Source organism: Scomber japonicus, chromosome 14 (genome assembly GCF_027409825.1).
Source record: "Scomber japonicus isolate fScoJap1 chromosome 14, fScoJap1.pri, whole genome shotgun sequence".
Classification (NCBI taxonomy): Eukaryota; Metazoa; Chordata; class Actinopteri; order Scombriformes; family Scombridae; genus Scomber; species Scomber japonicus.
The window spans coordinates 17,999,873-18,024,290 of NC_070591.1; the positions used below are offsets into that span (position 1 = coordinate 17,999,873).

Genomic DNA, 24,418 nt, shown 5'->3' on the forward strand with positions numbered 1-24,418 from the left:
ACAAAGTATTTTATTATAAATGTTTGAAATACTACAGTACATTTGTGGTTATAGTTCAGACAAAACGGCTAAAGAAAAAAGTAACAAAAATAAATACATCTGCAGTGACAGAGAGATGTGATGAGTTGAGTTTTGGGAATTCATAATGTACAAGTTCCATCTTTTTTATATAACTTTTTGCTTTCAAGAAATGATGTGATTTAGAAATTGTCTCCGACTTTAGAATATAGTGTCTTTTGTTACCAAATACGACAAAGAGTCACCCTTTCTGGTATTAGGCTAGCTTTCTTACTGTTCATTACTGTATTGTCATGGAATGGCTGTGATAAAACATTAAAATTCATACTGCATGACTTCTTCTTGGTCAAAGGGGCCTCTTCAGAGTTTCAAAAGTCCATTTTCATAATAATATAATTCCTACAGTAAGATTTCACTAGTTTTGTGACAAAACTATCTATGGCATCTCAACCATGTGCCAATGCAGGAAAGCAGACTGGCTCTCTGGGTATCATGGACCACAGAATGAACAGCAACAGATCAATCGAAACCTTCATAACCGTTTCTCCACCAGTCATTTCATTATCTATTATCTAACAGTGGTACTCACAGTGGAAACTTTACACCTCCAGTGCAGAAATATAGAGGCACAGTCACTCAGTAACAGATAATGAGAAACAAGCACCCAAAGATTGTCATGGTTACAGAGCATTTCAAAAGCATCCTCATCATTATCCACTCATTCATCTCAATGCAAGTAGAGCCCAAAGTGTGTTAGAAAATAACCAGAGAGCAAGTTTTAAAAGACTATTTAAAAGTGTAAAAATCATTTTCTAGCAATAAGAATACTGCTTGTTCCATTTACATCCCGACATTTGAGTTTGTCATTTTAGGAAACTATTTCAGACACTTATATCTGATTACAAAAAAACAAAAACAGTGGAATAATGAAAAACAATGCCATTTGTGTCTTCAGTACACAGTACACAGTGTGGCGTGGAAAGATATGTGAGGGAGTCCCTCAGCTGTAGATACAGAAAAGTGCCAGTTGGGCCAGAAAGAGTTCATAGCTGATCCTTCATATTGTTTGGTCTGTCCTTGTCTCTTCATTTCAGCAGTGTCCTTCTCTTCCCCAGTCTGTTAAAGCCTGTGTGTGTTCATTTTGGAGTGTTGTGGCAGACTGAAATGTGCAGGGATCTTTGTGGTTTAAGCCAGTGTTCTTTGTCTTGGCTTTATTCTCGGGTAGAGCTGTTGGAGACAAGAAAATGTCAAATGTCATGCATTTATACCTCAGAATCAGAATCTGTCTTTTACCCAAATATGCAAGAATACAAAGAATGTGTCTTGGCATTTGCTCCTAAAAATGTAACACAGAAGAATAAAAATAGAACAAGTGTAAAATGTAAAATCTATTTACAGGATGGAATAGTTATAGTTTTGAAATGGGATAAAACTTGAAACGACATTGACTGTACAAAAGGAAATATGGGCTGTTCTACAAAGAAATTAAGTGTATGACGTATAGGTTACAAAACACAAAAAATAAACATTCTGCATTACATAAACACACCAATCATAATTACAGTGTGACTGACTCATGACTTACCCCCAGCAGGTTGCGGGGAATGTAACCCTCGGTGTCGCCCATGCATGCCCACCACCATTCAATCTCGTCCTCATCTTCTCTGCGGACGATGGTCATACAGTCTCCCTCGCGGAATGACAGTTCATCAGGATTTTCACCTGTGTAGTCCCACAGACCGTAAACCACGCCCCTGTTCATGATGCCCATCTTCTCTTGTACACCTGAAGGTGCACAGGTGTAAAAATCACAGAAAAATAATCATGAGAATTTTTGTCTGGACAGAAATGATAACACGGGACATATAAAAATGAAAAGGTTGAAAGGTATACAGCATATATAATAAAGCAAAAACAAAACAAAAAAAGCTTTCACTGACCATAGAGGAACTGAGAGCACTGGGTATAGCCTTCTTCCATCTCTTCACATTTATCAGCTGCTGTCTGCATGTCACTGTAAGTCATAGCAAAGACTGCTGCACCAGACTCCACCAAGAACTTGCACACTTGCACATTGTTGCAGGATGCAGCACAGTGAAGAGGTGTCCTGTGTTTGAGGTTGGGTGAGATAGAAAAATAGGGAGAAAGAACAGAAGAATTGAGTGAGGGAGATAAAAAGCCGCTGTAAAGTAGTGCTGAGTAAAGCTTGATTTAAGACTTTAAATTCTGATTACGGGTCAAAGCACACTAGTACATTACACTACATTCAGATTTCTGTAGTTAACCAGATCATACAGCAGGACGGAGTTCAAAAAAATCCAACGTATTTGATATACTGTAGACAATCTGTGTTGCAATACAGACTCAATATAAACCATGTCAGCTGTAAACTTACCAGCCGTCACTGTCTGCAGCATTGACGTTGACGCCAAACTGAACCAGAAACTTGACAATCTCTGTATGTCCAGCACAGACAGCATTGTGCAGAGCAGTGATGCCTTCATCGTTGGGCTGACTGGGGTCTTCAACCTGGGTTTGAGAAGTTACAAGAGATGAAGGCAGACAGACTTTAATAGTACTAATACTTTAATTATAATTAGTCAAAGTTTAATATTATCCTCAGAATAAATGTGAAATAATTGTATGTTTCATCTGAGCATTTATAGTAACATGGTCGTATAGATATATATATAAAAACGTATAGTCACATTTATATAATTAATAATATCTTGTGGAGGGAAATTCTTACCTCATAGATGATTCTCTGGACCAGGTCAAACTCTCCCTCCAGAGAAGAGTCCAGCAAAAGAGCCAGTGGGTTGAACTTCACTCTCATTTTGTGATCGATGCGTTCAGATCCAACCTTGCGCAAGTTTGTCCTCTTCCCCTAAAGACACAATCATAATTATGTATCACGCTAATGTTCTTGAACAGCCATTTAAACACAGAGAAAGATAAAAGTAAGTCTAAGACGTGAATCAGCTGGACTCTATTTCTGCTGAGGTACAAGTGTCCATCCTGTGTCGAGTCTGAACCGAAAGAAGAGGAGGGACTTGTTTTTCCAGGTCTTAAAGCATTGCTAATCCTGTTTATCAGCACAAGCTGTAAGAAACAAATCCATTTCTCTATAAAGATGATTATGCAACCTGATTAGGAGCATTTCTCCATCAGTGAAGTTAAAAAAATATTTAGTTTCTCAACGCGCTCCTATAAGAAGGTGACGTGAGGACGGGATAAAGGAGGGAAAAGAAAATGGGTCATAAGACTGATTTCTTATTGGTTCGCCTTTTTGGGGTAAAACCTGCCACCTCATCATAAACCTTGCTTAAAGAGGATCGTTAAGAGCTTAACAGAAAGAAAATGTAAACTGGTGTTTATTTTCAACCCAGAATATAACTGAGTAAATGAGAAGGAGGTGGGACCTAACAGGAAGCTCAGGGCAAAGGTGGGGTGGGTATCCGATTAGTATAAGTAGAATAAGTCCCCAATTTTCTCCAGAAACAATAGCAGTACTTGATAGGGATTATTTAATTACGTAACAACAGATCAGGTCACTGCTGTTGACCAGAGGGCCATTAAAAAGTATAATGTGAAATCTAGAGCCTGGACTAGCTGTAACTCATGACCTGCCCCTGTGGATCTAACAAACATGTGAAGGGGTTTAAAAACACACGTAGCCCAAAAGCAAACAAGGGTTATCTATACTGTGGACTCAGGACTGTGGTAACCACAGCCCTCAATATCATGACGGACCAATACAGCCGTCAAATCAAAAAACACAAACACACACAAATGAAAACCACATAATGATGATTCCTACCGGTGGCAGAGTGACCTGACCAGTGACCTCTGGTGCTTTCATGTTGAAGGTGTCCTCTCCCAAGCTGTCCTGCTCTGCCCCACTGGGGTATGGGGGTGGTGGGTAGGGGGGGAACTCTTCAAGGAAGCCTTCTGGAGGTGGAGGAGGCAGGTTGGGCATTGTGTCATCCAAGCCAGCAGAGGGTGGTGGTGGGAAAAGGCTGTCATCTGGCCTGGGGGCTGGGTGGGATGGAGGAGGAGGGGGGATAATGTATTCGCTCTCTGGGATTACTGAATGTGGTTTGGTCTGTTCAGCAGGGGCAGGAATGATCTGAGATGGAACTTGTCCTCCCTCCAGAGACTGTCCCGCCTCTGATGGTTGGCTCTCTGCACCAGTCAGAGGAACATGCTGCCCCACAGATCCCTCTGCTACCTTCTCTCCCTCCCCGGCATAGGTGGGAGTGGTCGGTGTAGTCACAGTTTCCATAGCGGCCAGTGTGGTCTTCTGATAAAGGAGTTTCTGAATGTTGGGGCCTGCAGGCCCCTCTGGTTCAGTGATAGAGCTGCGTTTCTTCAGGGGCCTGGGAGCATTGTAGAGCTTCTTTCTCAGGGCTTCTAGGTCCCCGTCACTCTGATGCCGATAGGGGTTAGAAATGAAGGGAAGAAGTTTGGTGGGGCTGAGGGGCCGGGGGATACGCTCAGTCTCTGGTTGAGAGCCTTCAGATGGGCTGGGACCCATGTGCTGGGCTCCGTTGTGGTCCACCTCAGATTCTGGGGCTGGGGAGCGGCGGTCCACATAAGGGTTCTCTGGGTTAGAGCCCCCACTGGGGATCACTGGTTTACCGTACACTGCAAACACAAACAGAGGAAACAAATGTTAAGATTGTGAAGTATGCAGAGATTCTTTCTTGTGTTACGTGTTAGAAGTCACATGTGACGGGTCAGTGAACGCATCATTATTAAATTAACAACCTAATGCCTGGACCATCATCTTCTATCACACTGTATGAACTACTTTCTCTATTTCACTGTTCTTCTTCCTGCTGCTTTGATTTGTAACTTCTCGGTGAAGTGAAATGGATTTACAACATTTTCACAAGCAATTATGACACACAAACCAACGCATTATAGCGTGATGAATACGAGATGAGGCCACATTACCCCTGCCTTAAATACATAATAAGAATGAAATGTTAATTAAGATTTACTGTATTTAACCCCTGTGGCAAAAAAGCAGGATAGGGCCCAAAGTAAGAAAACCTTACATAACTGGAGCAAAATCTAATAAAAATGAAATATTCTTTCCATCAAGACACTGCTTGTGTTACTTGATGGCTATAAAGAAACCTGCTTGTTCCAGTTCTGATGTTGAATTAGCATTAGATTATATTAGAATTAGATTGAGTGCTGGAGAAAAATTGTGTTCCATTTAATTTCCACAATTGCAGTCAGGGAACAGTTGATATGGTTGCCTGTGAGGCAACCATGAAAAGAGGAGATGTAACAGATGGGTTTGCCTCTCTCGCTGCTCCTCTGGTCAGTGATGTGTGAATATTTTTTTGTCAACCTGGAAAACATTACAGCCAATTCAATTTATTAAAGTGTAACCCCCCTCCTGGCCTGTACTTTGAGTTATCAGAGGTTTTAATCAAGTTTAGTCCTTAGTACAGATAAAGTAATTATAGTGGGTGGCTTTAATATTCATGTGGATGTCATAATGATAGCCTTAGCACTGCATTTATCTCATTATTAGACTCAATTGGCTTCTTTCAGAGTGTAAATAAACCCACACACTGTTTTAACCACACAGTTGAACTTACTCTAGCATATGGCATCAGAAAATGAACATTTAATAGTTTTCCAGAATCTTCTCTCATCAGACCAGTATTTAATAACTTTTGAATTCCTATAACAGGACTACATTCTTATGTCTATATACAACAAAGGACTCTTTTGCTAATTTCAGTCCCTTTAAAATTGATTGTCTTGTTGATAGTGTTGTAGGTTTAGGATTAGCACTTGACTTTATTGCCCCTCTAACAAAGATGACAATAAAACAGAAGAGGTGACCTCCATCGTAAAACTCCCAAACCTGCAAATTAAAGCAAATGTCACAAAAACTTGAAGGGATATTGTGTTCCACCAAACTGGAATAATCTTGTTCAGTCTGGCAAGATAGACTTAAAACATATAGTAAGGTAAGGCCAGAGTCATTGATATGAGATATGATGGCCACCTACTACCATGTGATTATTATTATTATTATTATTGTTATCAATCTCTATATGGAACCTGCGTTGTGATATGCTCTGTTCCCCTTCTATCTCTCCCCCTTTCTCTTTCTCTCTTAACCCAACCAATTGAGTTTTTCCCTTGCCACTGTCTCCAAGTGCTTGCTAATGGGGGAATGTTTGATCTCTGTAAGTAATATTATAGTTTATTATAATAAGAGCACATTCTAGACTTGCTCCATATGAAAATTGATCTGAGATAACTTTTATCATGATTTGGCGCTATATAAATAAAACTGACTTGACAGCTTGGCAGAATTATCCTACAGTGAATATAAAGTATATTGTTTCTCTTGCCTTTAGATAATACTTTGTCACACCTCATTTTATACTACAACATTAGTCATGAAATTTAATATCACCATTCACTCCACTCAAAAGTATACTTTATGAATTACAGTGGATTGAAGCTTAAATCAAAGTATGTTATTCTGTTTCAACATGTAATCCATTTAAACTATGTCTAATCCATTGAAACTAAAATCCACTGACTAAAAGCTTATTCGAAAACAGGATAGTGTAATGTCCAAAGCATAACAGAGAAGTTGATATTGTTATGAGTGGACTGACTACTAGAAATTAGTCTATTGAGACTATAGTCTATTGAGAATGGCCACATTCATCTGTATCTATATGATCAGCTTTAGATTAAACTTTACGGTATACTCAATGTCACTGTCCATACAGCCATTTAAAAAACGTTAAAAATAACTGGATATTCTTACCACTGATAAATCCGTTGGGGCGGGTCTGGGCCCTGTTGAGTGCACCCTGTATACCAGGCTGGAACGGCTTCCCTGAGCCAGGCTGCTGTGTGTACATGGAGTAAATGGAGCTGGCTGCTAAGGTCTGAGGCTTACTCAGGTTGGTGTCTTTGGAGGAGGGCAACTCTGGGGTGAAGGGCCGTACTGTGGCGGCAGGTGGAGGGTCTTGCTTGGAGGGTAGGGGGAGTGTCTGGCTCTGTGACGGTGGGACAGGACTGCGGCCCTGTGCAGCTTGAGGCTGCTGGCTGTGCGGCTTGGCTTTAGGAAAGGTGCCTGTATTGAGGCCTGGTTTGCTGTAGGAAATAACACCAGGGCCTTTGGGTTTGGTGGGGACAGGTGGAGGCACCTTGACCGGGGCCTTAACAGCAGACTGAAAGATGAGATGAGAGAAAGATAGAAAATTAGATTCTGGTAATAAACTAATCTGACCAAATATATATTTCTGTGGACATGTAAGGAGTGCAATTTTCATTCCCTCTCACCTGAGCATCCCTGACCAGGTCATCACTACTCTGGTTTTTTCGTAAGGAGGTGGTGGGAACCTCTGTTGGCTCAAACATGGAAAATGGACGTACCTTCCTGTCCTTCTTCAGTTCCGTTTCATCTAACCATAGATCACATGTATAGGTAGCAATCAGTTTCGGCTCACATGTTCAGACAGCCTTTGGAAGCTTTTGTTCAACAGTTACAGGACCATACTACCATTTCTGTGGAAATGCTTTGTGTGTGTGTGTATTTGTATATATTTCGTATGTAATTGCTGGTGACTGCATCTGTGTATGTCCCTTACCTTGTTCTGTGTGAGAGTTCAAGTGAGAGGTCATTCGTGGCAGTGTTGAAGCTGGACCATGACCATTTGAGTTGGACTCTGGACCTGCAGAGCTCCAATCTGCCAGCTTGGATGACTGAAGGCCTGGGAGATACAAAAGAGAGGAGGGAGATGAACACCAAGCTGCAAAGAAAAACAGCATCCAAGAGTGAATTTAGTAGTTTTGCCTTCCTCTTCACTCATTATTTGTTTTTTGGTTGACTGACTAAGACCCAGCCAGTGGCCTTGCATGTCCACAGACATCCACGGTCAGATGAGGCATAAAAGCACACAACTCTTTGCAAGTGGCAGGATTAGCATCACGTCAAAAATGGTAAAAACATGATTTATATCGCAGTGCCTGCAGATTGGAGATAAATGCTCCCTCTCGAGAACTGTTATAAAAATATTCCTACAAAACACACATATTTTGCATACAAGACCTGATTGGTTTGGTCAGAATCCACACAAATGTCAGTTCAAGTGAAGGTTATGTTTGTTCCAACTGACCCATTTAGAGCGGCAGAAAAAAGAACTGAGGAGAAAGCTCGACAAACACGCTTTAACAAACAGCAGCAAAACAAGCAAACAGGACCGAAGATCCAGCCAGGAAATGATGAAAATATGTTATCTTTTCATCTTTTTCAGTGAATCACTCACATGAAGAATAAAAACATTGAAACAAAGCCGTTGAGGAGCACACACGCACACACAAACACAAGTGTGTACCTTTTCTCTTAGCCCGCAGCTCTTTCAGAGGCTTAAGCAAGAACATGGCTTCTGAGGAAAATGCATTCAAAAGACAAGAAAAACAAAGTAGTCTTAGAGCTCCAGATATCCCTTTGCTCAAGACATGCTTTTGGCTGGGCCCCCCCTAAGGGGCCACGCAGAGACCAGCACAACCCCCAGGAGCCTGCCTGATCCTCTGCACAATGTCCTGGTTTGAGAGAAACTGGGAATGGGTGTACATTAGAGCAGATTCCTCATCCTCCCCGCCCATCCCTCTCTCTCTTCTTTCCGTATTGCAAATCAACTCAGCATGCAGAAATAATTGCGTGCAACATTGTGGCAGCTTGGGAAAAACCTGTTACTTTTACTTCCTGTATGCGTTTTGTTTCTTTTAATAGGAATATATGGGCTGATGAGGATGTTAAGAGAGAGGGAATGAGGATGGGGGTGGTCCCTTCTGCTGTTGTTTTGTAATGACTAATTTTGGTTTTGGATCATTCATTTTTAATAACATGAAGCGCGCTGCTGGCCCACTATCCACTAGGGGACCGATTTAAGAGGGGCTAAGAGAGCGAGTCAGAGATGCAGCGCGTGAGGAAGAATTGCTCATAGAGGATGGCATGAAGAGCAACTTTAAATGGGATATGTTACTCTGGTCTGTCATCCATTTGGCCAAATGCCTTTCCCCTCGATTACACAGCATACATGCTACAGTAGTCCATGGGGAGAGGATGCTGGTGCAATAACAGCTGACTGCACCATCTCTCAAACTTGACTTTAAAATAAAAAGAATGACAATAACAATACCAAACTTTAAAATATTTGTACTCAGACAACTGCTAACTTTTTGCCTCCATCTGCAAATCAATGCTTTGCAGTTTGGATTTCTTTGACTACAAAGCTCTAACTCATCTGAACCAAACAAAATAATTAAATGTCAAAAGCACATAGGTGAACTCATACTTCTGTAATTTGATAGTCATTTAAGTGAGCATTCATTTGAAACATTTACTAATTTGCCTGTGTGTGAATAACAGCTAGTGTAGTGTGAGCTGGTATAAAGAATGACACAGATACACACGCCATGGCAAAAACACTGGTTCAAAAAGTTCACTCACTCCAAAAACATATCAAAATTCAGGAAAAATATTATGATGTTCAGGCTCAGCAATACTAGATCACAACACACCATCCAGGAGGTAACTAGCTACCTTCTGAGCTCAGAGTGACATCAGCAGCTGTCCCAGAATCCTCTGCGCCTGCTGGAACCAGGACAGTCGTCACATTTTAATAAGAAAATACCTGACTTCATGATGACACAGAAACAAAGGGCACAGTTGTTGAGAAAAAAATACACAACTTTTGACCTTTAAACTCCTTACTATGTGTGACCTGGAAATGTAAGATACAGTTTTTTAAATCTGCTGCTGAGTGAGCTGATGCTGACTCAACTTTGGCTGACTAAAATATGTGTTAAATGACAGGAGAAACAAAGTGGAGGCCTGCTGCCAAGTAGACACCAGCAGAGACCCCAGTCATGGTCAGAAAAGAAGAGTCACTGCCTGCGGCCTCTAAGTTATGAGATGAGAGGCTGCAGGCAGTATATCATCTCTGGTTGCTCACCTGTGCTGGCCTTGTTCTGAGGGTCGTGGGCTGGTAGGGTGGCAGTGCCGTCTGGGTAGGCTGGTTTTACTAACAGGTCGTGTCTCACTGGGCCCCGGGGCATAGTGGACGACTGGATGTATGGGCCGACCGCTGCCACACGAGACGGACCTGACTGCTGTCCGGCTGGGCCATCAGAGGGCAGCTGGACAGTGAAAGGGTTGGAGAGAGAAAACAAAACACAAGAAGAGGCTTTTAGAGCATGGAAAGTCTGTGAGAGTAAGATGAAGTGCAGTAGGCAGCAGATACAAAATAAACTATTCAGACAAAAACATATAGAAAACAGAATGATGACAAAAAAAAATGATATGATCATTTTGATAATGGCACAAAAAAAAGTGTTGGGATACTCAGGTGTGACTCAGTCAAAACCAATCCAATGATCAAAGAGAGCATGCTGAAGTTACTGTTCATATGGGAAGCAATGACAACACTAAACATCAGCAGTTGTAATACTCATTACATCCCAGAAATTATAATATGATGAATGAAAAATTGACAGACAACCATATTGTTCTTTGCCACTTTGACCTGAGGGTGGCACCAGAGAGTGTAACATCACTGCAATAAAATGAGGTGTGCATGAAGTGTTCAAACACTTTAACCTACTCTATGTGTGGTGTTTACTGAATGGTCATTACAGTAAAATGAAGTGGAGTGACAAGTGGAATTTGTGGCTGAGTGGGGTTTAATGTAAAGTTAAAATATTGCAGTAACTACAATTTATCCTTTGAGGACCGTGAATGTCTGTAGAAGTACTAAATAGTTTGGTGATCCACTTAACTGATCCTGGCAAAGATGTTTTCCAGAGAAAGAGATGTTTTACTCTGGACCAAAATGTTGGATCCCCTGAGCCTTGCACAATAACAATCATTTTAGATTTCTAAGTAATTACAATTACTACAATATATTGCTTCAAAACGACTCAGAAAATTCTCTAATTTCAGTATCATTGTGCTTTTTATAAACACATGCAATGCAGCACCGTGCTTTACAAGAATCTTAAAAGTACTTGGATAGAGGTGAGCTCTCCATCTTGGACGGGAGATCTTAGGAGTTTCAAGACAGAAAGCCAAACTTTGACTTCAGATTTTGGTTAAGTTTTCCTAAACCATTTTTCAAAAATATAGCTCAACCCTGAGATAAAACTCTTACAATCTTACACTTCTGATGGATGACAACACACTGTGATCCTTTAAAGCAAGATGAACACAGCTCACTATGCCTGTCAAGGGTCGAAAGAACTAATGAAACCTGAAGTGCCAAGTCATACTGAAGAGATGAGATCAGAGAGAAAATAAGACAGATTTTCAGCTCCAGTGCTAGTTTAATTACCTGAGGATGAGTGTCTTTTGAAGCCCTCTCTTTAACAGGATAGCCATTCTTGAGAAAACAAAAGCACAAACATGCAACAGCAGTTCAAAATACCAAATAATCCCCTTTTTCCAATCCAATATCACCAACTTCTTAATTTCGCCTGAACTATGTTACTTATACACTGCAAGATAACTCGAGGCTGGCAGCTCCCTGACTACCTCTCTCAGTCAGTACGGTTATACATGCTTGTTGGCTGATGTCAGACAGACGCTTGCTGTTTGGTTAGAGAAGAGAGCAGCTTGGATGGAGTGTGTCTTTGTGCTGGTGTAAAAAAGGCCTTCTCATTATGATTCCAGGCAGACTGTGGGTAAATCACCTCCTCACTAAGGCCTATTCAGGCCTTCATCTCGCACGCACGCACACACGCACGCACACACGCACACACTCCTGTTTTGTTTCTGCTTTAGTAAAGATGTCAAGAGAGCATCATTGGTTTCTTTAAAGTTGGAGGTTATACATTTAAAAAGGCTTCTAGCAGAGTTTTAGAAGGATACATTAAATCACCATTATTTATTATTTATGTTCTAACTTACAGGCCATTTTAGATCTTGTACACTACATCTGCTAAGTAAACATTGCATGCGGCATATTAAAAGAACAACAACAAAGGAAGAAACATTTCTGATGGCACTGAATCCAAACAGCTTGGTGCTTTGCTTTACATAAAAGATGAAAAACATTTTTTTGCGGTTAATTGGTTACATGTTTATTTGGTTACAAGAAAGAAAGTTAGTGTTGAAGGCCAATGAAACACCCTATTAACAGTAGGGTCCAAAGGTCTGAGGCTTTCCTATTCACTCTCAGACTTTTGGGTCTTACTGTGTGTCATTTGATTTGATCCTGAAAACATAATTAAAGAAATTACTGCATGGATGACATGAAATTATTTGTGTAATTTAAGAAAGTGAAAATATAAATCATCCACTATCCTCTCAGAATGATTATGATTCCTTTTTGGTCACCCTTATAGTACATGCCTGCTCTCGCTACACAAGTGTAATTTAAATCCACACTTAAATTCAAGCAGTGAACATGTTAATTTCTCTTCCACAGAGTCTATTTCATAGACAGGTTTGTTGTCTCTTTTCTATATACAATCCCATAGCAACCTGCGTTCAAAACAACTCATGGAAAGGGGGGAGAGGAGCAGAGCAGCAGGGAGACATCAGGAAGCAAGCTCATAGCCAAAACCATTACATCCATTACGGAGGGTACAAAGACTTGATTATTCAGTTTGCTGCTTTCTAGTATGCGTTTAATCCTGTCATGTAATTAATTGTAAATTGTGGTTTAAAAAGCCAATTTAAAAAAAGAAAAAAAGATGGTTGGTTGCCTTTAAGAAAACTGGTTATTTGCTTCTTCCTGTTTCTGTTAAAAGTGCAGCCAGAAAAGATATCATCTCCCCTGACATTCCTGCCTGTCTGCAATGTCAGCCTGCACTCATTACTCCTCTACTCATCTTCAAGAGTTGTTTCTGCCGAATAACACAGCTGAGTGAAGTGAGATGCAACTCTGTGACATGATCAAAACAATGATCAATCCCCACCAGCTTTTTTTCAGACAGAAAGAGATCAAAGAATGGAGAAAGACAAGGGAGTTTTTCCCCACACAGAGGATAGAAAGTTAGAGCCTTACGTTGGCATTGGTGAGCTCTGAATGCCACGGCTTCTGAGGCTTCAGGGGGTAAAGAGAGATACAAACAGCCTTTATTATGAGGCCACTAGGGGGAGCTTTGATCAAAACCAATTCTAGCAGTTATTACAAGATATGAATATTGGTGTCCTGACTAATTGTGAAAGAGTCACATTAATGATTAAAAGTAGGTCAACACCTTTCACAAAATATAAAAGATGATATGTGAGGGTGCTCCATATCCTGTTGTGTGCATGCTTTTCTGTTTTTGTGTTGACTGTGTGTGATAATACTTACAGGCAAGTTCTCTTTCTGCTGCAGTGCAGCCTTCTTCTTCCACAGCCGATCTCGGAGCTCATTAATCCGTTTGTCCATAGCAGCTACCTCCAGGTTTCGCTTGTTCAGGCTCTCTCTCTGGTGCTGCAATTTAGAGTTTTGATCCTGGTTGAGCTTGTTCCTCAGCTGTCCACCAAGAAGGACATAAAGACAAAGACAAATTTAACATTTGCGCCCATTTAAAACAAATATCAATATGGAGCTAAATTTTGATTTGGAGTTGTGTTTCATATTACTGGGATTATAGTGTGCCTGTGTAATCCTTACACTTGATTATCTGAAACACATGCACACACCTGAAGCTCCTTGTAGAGGCGGTCTAGTTCAGCCACAGAGGTCTGGTTATCGTGGAAGTTGTCCATCTTGCCATTTTTGAGCAACTCCAGCTGCAGGCTGAGCTCCTCCACCTTGGATGCAGCCATCACCAATTCTCTCTGCTTCTGCTGGAACAGGTTGTTCATCTGCTCAATCTCCTCGACTGTAGAGGGAGAGGGACAAAATATCATGAAGACAGACAGTCAAAGAAAGACTTTGTGTAGTTTCCATAATAGCCATAATCTTGTACAATCATCCATGTATCAGAAACAAAAAGAAAACACAACACATCTAATTTGACCTTGAATCTATGAGCTTACCCAGTTTGCCATTGCTGAGGCGTTTCTGCTCCACTTGGCCCTTGAGGGCCCGGACCTTCTTCAGCCGGCTTTCTTGATTCTCAATGTTCTCCCGGAGGCGCTGTAGCTTTTCCTGCTCAGAGGCCTGCTGCTGCTGACGCTGCTCCTGCTGCTTTAGGTAGCGCAGTCGCTGCTCCTAGAGAGACAAAGGGGAAGAGAAAGGGAGTAAGGAGCAGAATTTATAAAAATACTCAAACAAACAAATCCCCTGTCTGAGTATGCTTTTCTCAGCAGCTACTGTCCAAGTTGTGTGAAAGCACTGAGCTACACACTGTGTTAAGATGTTAAGGGGCTTACTATTCTAAGAGTATGTTTCTTCATTTAAATATCCTTTAGGCTCTTTCTTTAGGTTAAGGGTTAAGAAAATATTCTGTGAAACTCAACCATGTCAAACTTTTAAAACCCATCATCAGTCTTGAAAGATGTGTTATAAACCTGTCAGAGCTCTCAAACTGGTTCTGAGATGAATATGACACTGTTCAAGGTGTTGTGTGTTGATGTTAATGATCGCTTATTTATTTGACTTGTGTGCAAGTGTACGTGACTGCTTGAAGTTACATTCCTTGGCTTGCTACAGTATCCTCAGGCATGCACACTGACAGTGTTAGTGCTAGAAGTGGTTGAAGGACACACAGGTTAAAGCCTGTAGGCATATTATGGAAAGAAACAGTGAAAGAGATGACTCAGTAAAATTGTTTTCTGGATAATTTTCTTTTTTATATCTTAATATAGTATTACATGTCTGGATCAGCACAACGCAAAACTTTTTAAAGGTGCCTCAGCAAGAACCCAAAAATGCGTGGAGTAAAAATGGTCAGCCACGTCTGTTGTCTGTCAGATGTCTTTTCCCTGTCATCAAAAATTCTGAGCAACGTGAGAAACAAGCCCTAAGCAACAGACAAGAGATCTTCAAATACCAAATGAGTGCTGTGCAGCGAAAACATGCAGCTGTCTCAGGCTTCTCAAATTATAAACACTACACCTGCAGCCATCTCTAATCCATCTCACCTGTCTATCAGAAGCTCCACGTCTTAAGTGCACAAAACATGTTTTACATACACTACATTTGTTTTGTGTACCAATTTTCTACTTTCTTGAAATAACCCTGTCTTTAATCTCTTCCCATTATTTTGCCTCTTCTCCTCTGGATTTTACTTTCATCTCCACCCCTTGTATCCACCTAACCTTCTGCCCGTCTCTCCTTTCATCTCACACTGTCTCTCTATGCACCTTGGAGGCCAGGAGTTGTTGCTGAGCTTCTATCTGCTGCTGCTGTCTGGCGGCCATCTCTTGTAGCTCGGCCAGCGTCATGTCCATCCTGGGTGTTGTCACCTGGGCAGAGATAAATAAATGGAGAAAAGGAGTGAGTATATGTATTCTTCTTTTCTTGTTTTTAAGAGTAAATCAACAGCTTGTTATGTGTTCTATATTATATATTAATAAACACCCCACCTTCTAATACAAGACTACAAATGGACCTTAAAGTCAGAAAAATACCCTTTCAAACCATCAAAAGAGGACTGATGTGATTTCAACAGTTGTAGTAAAAATCTGAATCTGACATTTTCAACTTTATAATGATCTCAACATTCATGTCAATGTTGTGATGCCCTGATTAGTTTCTAATGTGCATTCATACACTGAAGGGTGTGTCTGTTGTTATACTAGGTCAAAGAATGTATGACAATACTAAAATCTATGACCCACATGATGGTAATTAAGTAGAAATGGAAATGTCTTGGTGACAATGCATCAAAATATCTTGCAGTTAAAAAAAACCCCCAAAAGAACAACAGTTGCAAATCTTTTCTTTTTAAGTTAAAAAAGTGTCAGATATAGATAACACTAGCGTCATCTCTGCTGAACTGTGTCAACTAAAATATTTCATAAAAATATATGCTGGAATTTTTAAAATGTCTCAAAAGAAGACAGGAACCACTCACCCCATTCTCCATCCTTCTGTCTGGGGGACCCTTCACTCCATTTCTCTTCGGCTCTGAGCCTCTTGAGCCTCCTGAGAAAGCAACACGATAGAAAACCCCATCAGACATCACAATTTCCTACAGAGCTGCATCAAAGTCCACTGCCTCAGTTTAGTCGGAAGCAAGAAACAGCAAACTGAGTAAACGACTGGCATTTACAGACACCTGTGAAAAATGATCGGAACTTTCTCTCGCTTTTTTTGTTTGTCACTGTCTCTGACAAAACAACCATATAGCACTGAAGTGTATGCATTTGCTGCAGGGGCGGATGTAGATCAGTAGAAAGCTAGTCTGAGACTGCCTAGTGCTGAAGGGTCCTAACTCCTCTTGGAAACAACACCGATCAGTGCTCTTTGTGACTTGCAATAATCTCAGGATTTAACCTAATACATAACCGTCTGTGGGTGGGTCTCACTACTGTATGTGTATGTGCTTGTCTGCCTTGATGGATGCACTTATGTCTAACATGCTAGTGGCATTTGACTGCTGGGGGATCTGGCAATCCAGATCTCATCTTTAAAGCCCTGGCCCATGACCAAAGCCCTTTAGCTTGCATAATGGTTTTAGATGACCCTTGACATACAGTACGTATGCTAAATACCCAGACTATTTAAGTGTTACTTTAACATAAGACCATGCTAACCCTCAATGAGAGAAATACAGTGTAAAAATTACTCATTTAGTTTCATACAGTGGAAAATAAATTTCATCCTCTGACCTGAATATATCTTAAGTATCTGGTATATTCAGGTTTATTTTAACTAACTTTTAAATACTAAAAGTTTACATAAATGAAAACTGTAGAAGGTAACACAGAACTATGATACGGAGACTGAGCAGGGCTGAGCTAACAGTGTGGGAAAACAAGAGTAGGATAAGATAACAGGAAGGGAAAACAGCCATCTAATCCCTGGGCCAGACTCAAGCTGCAAGGGGTAAAAGGGTTTAGTTACGCAACTGGGGGCTGAGAGGATCGCACACTACCAAAATACTAGGGTTTTCTGTGTTCCTAAGAAAACTGAAAAGTAACAGGCTTATGACGATGTGACTGGGACACCCTGCATTCAGCCTGGCCTCTAACAGTTTGGCTAAATAAGGCTTGTTCAAGGATTTGAGGCCCGCTAATATAAAACCCTTTCCTGGATAAAGCAGGTCTTAGAGAACATTTTCTAAACTCTGTAGTGTAGAGAGAGGGAGAGAAAGAGTAGAGGTGGTCTGGTTCATTCTCAGCTTCGAAACAAGCTGTTAAAGAAAATTTCCATTCCTAAATAACCTCCAGAGAGGAGGTTTGTATGTTTAGAGGTTGCAGGCATCTCAGGAGTTTACCAAGTCTGTGTCAAACGTCTTTTGTCTGAGGACAGCTCTTGGCCAAAACACGACTCTTATGTGAGATAAGTAACCTGCACATCTGTTGCATGTGTATGGAGACAGACACTTACCTGACTCCCTGCTAGGGGCTCGGTTGTGACGCAGAAAGAAGCGCACCTCTGCCCTGTGTTGTCCCCATCGTTGAAGCACATCCAGCATCCTCTCCCCCTCACCTACTGCTCGCTCTGCAGATGTAATACATAATAACACTTTAAAAAAGTGATAAATAAATATTAATAAAGGATGTTTAATTATAATAAGTTGGCAAGATAATAACGTGACAAAACCAATGTAGGTCAGCTGTGCACGTTTACTTTGTGAATCCTGTCCAACCTGCCTGCCACTGCTGGCCTACATACTGAACAGGAGGTTCATTTACTCAGCATCATCTGCTGCTGGCTGATCTTTCTGAAAAATGACCTCAGTGAAAATAACAGTGATGTGTTGTCAATTATTCTGGCTGGTACTGAGCCAAAAAGCTCATCATCCATTCCTGTGACATTTTCTCCAACCTGCTTAAGACCATTTCATTATATAAATGGGCCGACACGTTACAGTCGAACAGAGGTCAATGAAGCCAATCTATTATAACGGCAGGACTGCAAAAGAAATCAGCAAGTACTGTAATATACAGATTATCATTAGCCTGAATGTAAACTTGATGCACAATGTCACTGATGTGTTTTCAAAGAGAGACAGCGGTGGCCTGCACAGAGAAATGGCTGCAGAGACAATCTTTTCAGCCGTTAGCAGTCTTTTTTCAGGCTACTTGTGGAAGTACTCAAACACAATAATTGGCACTTTTTTCACTCTTATAGCAGCGTCACCATGGAAACTGCTACGCACCCCGGCTCCTTGAGTTCTGATTCTGAATACTTTCTGACTCTGAGTGATGGGGAAAATGGGGAAGGCATGAAATCTCAAACCCCCTCCGCCTCCCCACCTGAGAGATGCAGGAGATGTCTGGGTGCTTGTGTTTGTTATGGGGATTATGGGCTCTACTTCATTTGCATTTCAGACCAAAAGCAGATAAGCCCTTCAAAACGAAATTACCAAGCAGTTGACCACATTGATAATCTCCATATATGGTCTACTTCAGAGAAGCAATTTCCCTCTAATTAAAGAAAGAAGACAAACAAGTCTCTGTACAAGGAACTCTGTCCCCTGGGATACAGACATGCTTCACAAACAAAACAGCATGTGACTGAAAATCTCATGTTTTTAATGTGGAGTAGATGGATGAAGATAACACTGAGTTAACTGGAACAGTCAGTCACTCACCAGATCCACGCCACATCTCAGACAGGTGGCAATCCGCCTCCCCGGGCTCCTTGCACAACTCCACCACATCCCGGCACAGCGTCTCCGGGGTAACAGGGACCTCAGTAAAATGCTGGTCATTGTTACTGAGGTATACTGTCAGGAACATCTGTTGGAAGAGAAAGGCGGACAACAGGGCGATTTAAACCAAGAAGTTAGATAACAACATAAGGGAGGTATGGAGGGGTTTTATTTGGCCTGGTGTGCTACAATAAAATGTTGTAAATAAATAAATGTTTAAATTGAGAAGTTCGGACTTATCATACTCATTTATTGTTGCCTTATTAAGTTTATAAAGTCAGGCTAACCCAGGAGGATGCTTGGTTACAATACCATTACACTATTCTATGCATGTTAAAGAGAACTGAGACTCAACATGCCCCCAGACACACCTGGTAGAGATCTGCACTCTACTACTCTACTGTGTGTTGATATGCATGCTTTGCTGAAAGGAGTATCAGTGTCCCAACCCTCATTCCTCTATGTCAACACAGAAATCAGAGGCCGGCTCCTCGAATTCCATTTCAGCAACTAGTGCTGTCACCACACTGACACACACACACACACACACACACACACACACACCCCCCTGCCGAGCACTCTGAAGAAGCAGAGCACTGAGGACTCTGGAGAAGCTGGATTTCTATGTCAGTGTGTGACTGACAGACGGCTGAGTCTGGTTTACGACTTTCTAAAACGAAACAGACGATCTCGATGAAACCCTCACTGACACAATGTGAAAGTCTTCCGTTGCTGCGACAAAAAATAAACACACTGAAAAACAGAGCAGGAAACTGAGCTGTCTGACAACAAACATCTTTAAGGTTGCCAGGTATGTTCAATACTGAAACTATGACATGTAGTGTATTGCTGACAAACATTTTAAGAAAGTTTCAAATCAATACTTATATATAATTTATTTTTTATTGCTATAACAGATATCAGGGGTCCAGTGTAATAAAATGTCAAACTACAGCTATGACAGTCAATTTAAAAATACACATCTGGGAGTTTAATGTCATCTTCTGCCTGCGTGATGCTTTAAGACCTATACAAATACTGACAGTAGCAATAAAAGTGAAAACGTGTCTGTCTGTAGTCATACACAGATATATGCTTACGAGGCTTTCAGAGTCGTGCAGTACTATCGTCTCAGCTGGAATCTGATCACACGTTAGGAGTGAGAGCTTTGATAAGGCCGTAATAAACCCAATATTATAACGTGGAACGACTTGACTTATTGAACCGTTTGTTTCAGCCGCGGGTTTTGGCACAATGTCAAGTCTTCACACTGACTTCGGCGATGCTGCAATAGAGCAGCAGCAGCCAAAGAATAACCTGGAAAGTGTTTTATAGTTAGGATACTATTGTTTTCCCCCCTCTCTCATTGTTTGAAACCCCCAGGTTAGACTGTCAGATTTTTTCTATTCTCAGTATGTTGCCATGAACGGCCGTGCCTACAGGGACCATGGTGGGAACATCAGGTCAGCAGGGTCACAGACACAAAGGGCTTGGAAAGGGGGTGAGAACATGCAGAGCAGCTGCAGAAACAAAAGTATTTGAGTTGCTTTTGAACTGTCGGGTGAACTGAGTAAATCTTCAACACTGCTTAAGGTAAGTGGCTTTATTCCCCTTTTATTCTTCAAATGAAGTGAGTGGAAGTGAGTGGGCAGGTGATATGTTTCCTCTGAAAATCTCCTTAGCAACAATACAGGAGGGGAAGGTGGAAGTAAAGGGTGACGGTCTGACTCAGAGGGCCTGACTCAACTGGTTTGTTCCACAGGGATATAAATGAGAGATCCCCATCAATGGAGCGAATCAGCAGCAGTGAGTCACCCTTGTCAGTAATCTACAGTGCAGGAAGCTGTAAACAGACATTGCTCCTGCGTTCATCGTTGCCCATAGAAGACCTAATAGCTGGAGGACCACCCAAGAGAACAAAGTCAGAAACTAGACTTATCTTCCAATCAGCTAATCAGGCAGGTTTTAGTGTTTGTCGTACGTAGTTGTGGAACGACATCGTCACAGCATAGTAACTAAAAAAAACCTCAGCTGAAGTCATTCTGATGTATCTGCATTTAGCAGAAGATTCCCAAACAGCCATTCAGAGACCAACGCAAAGCAGCTGACATCATCACAACTTCCCAGCAATGTAGGACATTCAAATAACCCTGTTAATATTTGGAGAGTGAAAGAGAGACAACAGAGCGAGGGGAGGGGTGGGTGGAAGGGGTGTAGGAGTGAAAGAGAGTGAGGAGAGAGAAACACTGATGGGAGGGGGAATGGAGTCATGGGGTGGGGGCTGGCAGAGGGGGGGAGTGGCTATGCCTACACTGAAAGCCAATTCCTCTCAGCACTAAAGTTAATGATCCAGGGCCAGCTAGCCGGCCCAAGCCTCCATCGAGATGAGTTAGCATTTACCGCTGACCTTCATCTACCACTTATAGGTTAGCATATTGCACACGTGCTTTATACGCATAATCAAATAAGCTAATTCGATCCATTTTCATACATCTTATTCATATGCATATTCATGGTGTTTGTTTAGGGAACAATTAATGTGATAAAAAAGGGTTCAACATAATATTAATATTGTTTACTCACGTTATCACTGCACTCATATTGCAGAACAGTCTTTATCATGAGACACTATATGGTCCATTATTGTTTGAATTGAACTATTTCAACTTTTCCAAAAATATTTCTCAGATGCTTGAGAAGGATGTCAGAAAAGTAAAAGTCCAGTTTGAATCAAATGTACAGTAAAGTACATCAACTTCAGAAAAGGTCTTCTAGCTATTGAACATTTTAATTTGCCCAGCCCGACTACAGACCAGAGCCGCGGCTATCCTGATTGGTGGAAAAGATTGGCAGCAAGTTGTCTACTTAAAGTGAGAGGAGAGGAGAGAGCCCGTACTCCTTGTTTCTTCTCAGCCAAACAACTTGAGAGCTCATTAAATATTCATAAGTAAAATTAAACAGTTCAATACCAACATGATAAGCCTGTTTAAAGCAAAATACCAAACAAGACTGCATTAGGTGGCCTAGGAGAGCTGAACAGTACCAATCTGAATTTAATATGAGAGTGTGTGACAAAAATGTCTTCCGGTTGACAGAAGCATCTGCTGAATTGCACTTTTCTCCTACCTTGAGACAGGGCAAAGATATCACCCATGGAAAGGAGAAAGGGGACAGGCTGCTCCTGCTGCTGATAGTGACAGAGTTCAAAATGCATTACAGTATCAGTTAAGTCAAAGCTCATGTGGAGTCGTCTCCCTGGGTCAGGGACCAATGTGAAAGCCCAAAATCGTACACCAACAATTATAGCAAGTGTGAAGAAATGTGTCCATATACACCGCAGCCTGCGTCAGTGCACACTGTAGATATTCTCAAAGCAGAGCAGCTATAAGGCGAGGTCATTGGGGCTATATCTCAGGGATTAAGTTAATCCGCTATATAAAAATATAGCTTTTCACTGGCTCAATGTTACAATAGTAAGCTTAAATTCGAAGGCTTGCAGCAAGACCACAAGCTGTAAATTGTAGAGAAAGCCAAACTATGCAGGTGTTCACTCTCATGAGTATATTTCACAGTTTAGTTGTACAGCAGCAGGTTTAAAAGTTGTTAAATCTATTTAATTAGGTACTGTAGTGACTCGGGTAGAACAAAAACCTACACAGTCTTGGGGGTCAGTAGAAGCTGCTTAAGATCCTCTTATGCAGACAAAATAACACAGATAGGAGTGTGTGTCTCTCGGAGATGAAAGGCTGTAACATCAACGCCTCAGACAAAAAGACACTGTAATAAGAACACATCTAAAAGGAGGAGAGTGAGTGCAGCTGGCAGCATTTACTTGACCTGCCGTGTTGAAAAGGGTTGAGAGGTTGAGACAGGAAGAAACAAAGAGATACACTGTAACAAATGTTCTGGGTTATTGTTGGGAAACAGGCTTGTTTTTTTATGATTCTTTCCTGTATGAAGTTTAGTAAGATGCAGTGGCTGAAGGAAGGTGTGGGCTATTCTAAATATTCTAAAGACAAATGCTATAAACCCTACAGCTTTAAATTAGATGCTGACTTAGCCTTTTACTGTGTGATTTGGATCCTTTCTCCCATTTAAGCCTAAGGGGCTCTGAAGTAGATACCATTGATTGCATGCCTAAGGGAACAGGCTTTTCAAGACTCTCCAGTTGTTTAGACAGAGGACTCTGAGATGACTTGAGCTTTAAAAATCAACACTGTAGCTGCAACCAATTAGAGGGAGGAATGCTGTGCCCGTGTGTGCGCCACTCCCACTGATCATTTAGATAACGTACATGCACAGCGCAATAAAAGAGTGGCACACATAAAGAGAGCAGTTGGCAGATCATCATCTTAATGCAAAAGAAAAATTAAAAAGAAAGGTGCTCGTATGTTGATGTGAAGCCTGACAGCATATCAATCCATGTGTCCTTCCTCGCAACCCCACTCTCTACTTGTGAGGGTCAATTCCACTCTCAAGATCACTGTCCAAATGGAATTGGTGGCATATTGAGTTAAGAGTGATCAAAACTGTCTGCCACTGCAGTTTCCTGCTTCTAAGAATAGACAAATCATGAGGGATTGTGCTGTAATGAAAGTACTCCACATCACCAGGACATAACGAGCAAATTAAAGTCTGCCCTGTCACATCAACACAACTAAAAACACCAACGACATCAGAGATTATGATCTCCTTTTTAATGTTTATCAAAGAACCCATTATCCTGACTGATGTGCCATTTTTTCAGTACTGAGATTTTTAGTACTGATTAATCTTAAGCTTTATTTTTTGTTCTGAATATAAAAAAGAATATACCTAAAATTAAAATGGCTAAGAGTCAAAAGGCACATATGAAGTCAATTTAATATAGGACAAAATAAAAGGAAATACTCATGTTTTTTAAGGTTGATCCAGAAAATATTATCTAGAAAGAATTATTTATTATTTATTACTCATAGACTAAGCTTTCCCGCACTATTTAAACTGGAGTAAAGAGGCTGAACCTTTTGTGGAAAGTTGTAAAGAAGCCTGCTGTTGATTTGAATCATTCATTGTTAAAGTTGTGAAATAGAGAAGTCGTAAACCAAACGCAGATTATATTGTGTCATTGTAGTCCTGAGCAGACCTGATTACAACCTCCTGCTAATAAGTGTGAGAGTGAATAAATAAGTCAGTCAGAAGAAGAACAATTATGGTAGCAACAATTAAGGTAATAAGCAGAGTGCTCCGGTAGGATAAGATAATAAAAAAGAACAATATTATATATAAAAAAAACATACTTCTATCTACAGTTTATAAATATCAGTGCTATTTGTGACTATTTCTCTGCCTTGGAGGAGCACAGATGTAGTCAGAACATATGAGCCAAGATGTCAGACAAGCTGGATATGATGCATCGGGATTGACCGCCACAGATATACAACATCTGATCAAATGTCTGCTGGAGGATTGGGACAACTGGGAAAGTGGACAGTGTGACAGCGGCGGAAGATAATTTGGGGGAGGGGGGAGGTCGTATCCTTGACCGTGCCCAAGGGGTCTCAACTCCGAGCTGCTGGGCCCCTCTGTTCACCAACACACTTTCAATTACAGATATTGCTGCGGTAAGCGAATGAGTCAACTAGGGTCTTGTTGAGGG

General features: G+C 41.1%; 1 protein-coding gene across 3 annotated transcripts in view; it reads right to left on the reverse strand.

The window, feature by feature from the left end:
- tp53bp2a (tumor protein p53 binding protein, 2a) overlaps positions 1–24,418 on the reverse strand; it is a 30,138-nt gene continuing 5,720 nt past the window's right edge. For 2 of the 3 annotated variants that reach the window (XM_053332915.1, XM_053332916.1), the window contains exons 3-21: positions 18,721–18,868; positions 17,511–17,624; positions 16,033–16,103; positions 15,320–15,421; positions 14,051–14,225; positions 13,712–13,893; positions 13,377–13,541; positions 13,083–13,121; positions 11,406–11,453; positions 10,032–10,215; positions 7,662–7,784; positions 7,354–7,475; positions 6,833–7,241; positions 3,839–4,665; positions 2,768–2,905; positions 2,414–2,547; positions 1,959–2,125; positions 1,604–1,803; positions 1–1,245 (exon numbers count right to left, since the gene is read on the reverse strand). In XM_053332915.1, coding sequence (XP_053188890.1) covers positions 1,204–1,245; positions 1,604–1,803; positions 1,959–2,125; positions 2,414–2,547; positions 2,768–2,905; positions 3,839–4,665; positions 6,833–7,241; positions 7,354–7,475; positions 7,662–7,784; positions 10,032–10,215; positions 11,406–11,453; positions 13,083–13,121; positions 13,377–13,541; positions 13,712–13,893; positions 14,051–14,225; positions 15,320–15,421; positions 16,033–16,103; positions 17,511–17,624; positions 18,721–18,868 — 3,390 coding nt within the window. In that variant the 3' untranslated portion in view covers positions 1–1,203. The remainder of the gene's footprint in view (positions 1,246–1,603; positions 1,804–1,958; positions 2,126–2,413; positions 2,548–2,767; positions 2,906–3,838; positions 4,666–6,832; positions 7,242–7,353; positions 7,476–7,661; positions 7,785–10,031; positions 10,216–11,405; positions 11,454–13,082; positions 13,122–13,376; positions 13,542–13,711; positions 13,894–14,050; positions 14,226–15,319; positions 15,422–16,032; positions 16,104–17,510; positions 17,625–18,720; positions 18,869–24,418) is intronic. The other variant, XM_053332917.1, reaches the window with a different exon arrangement.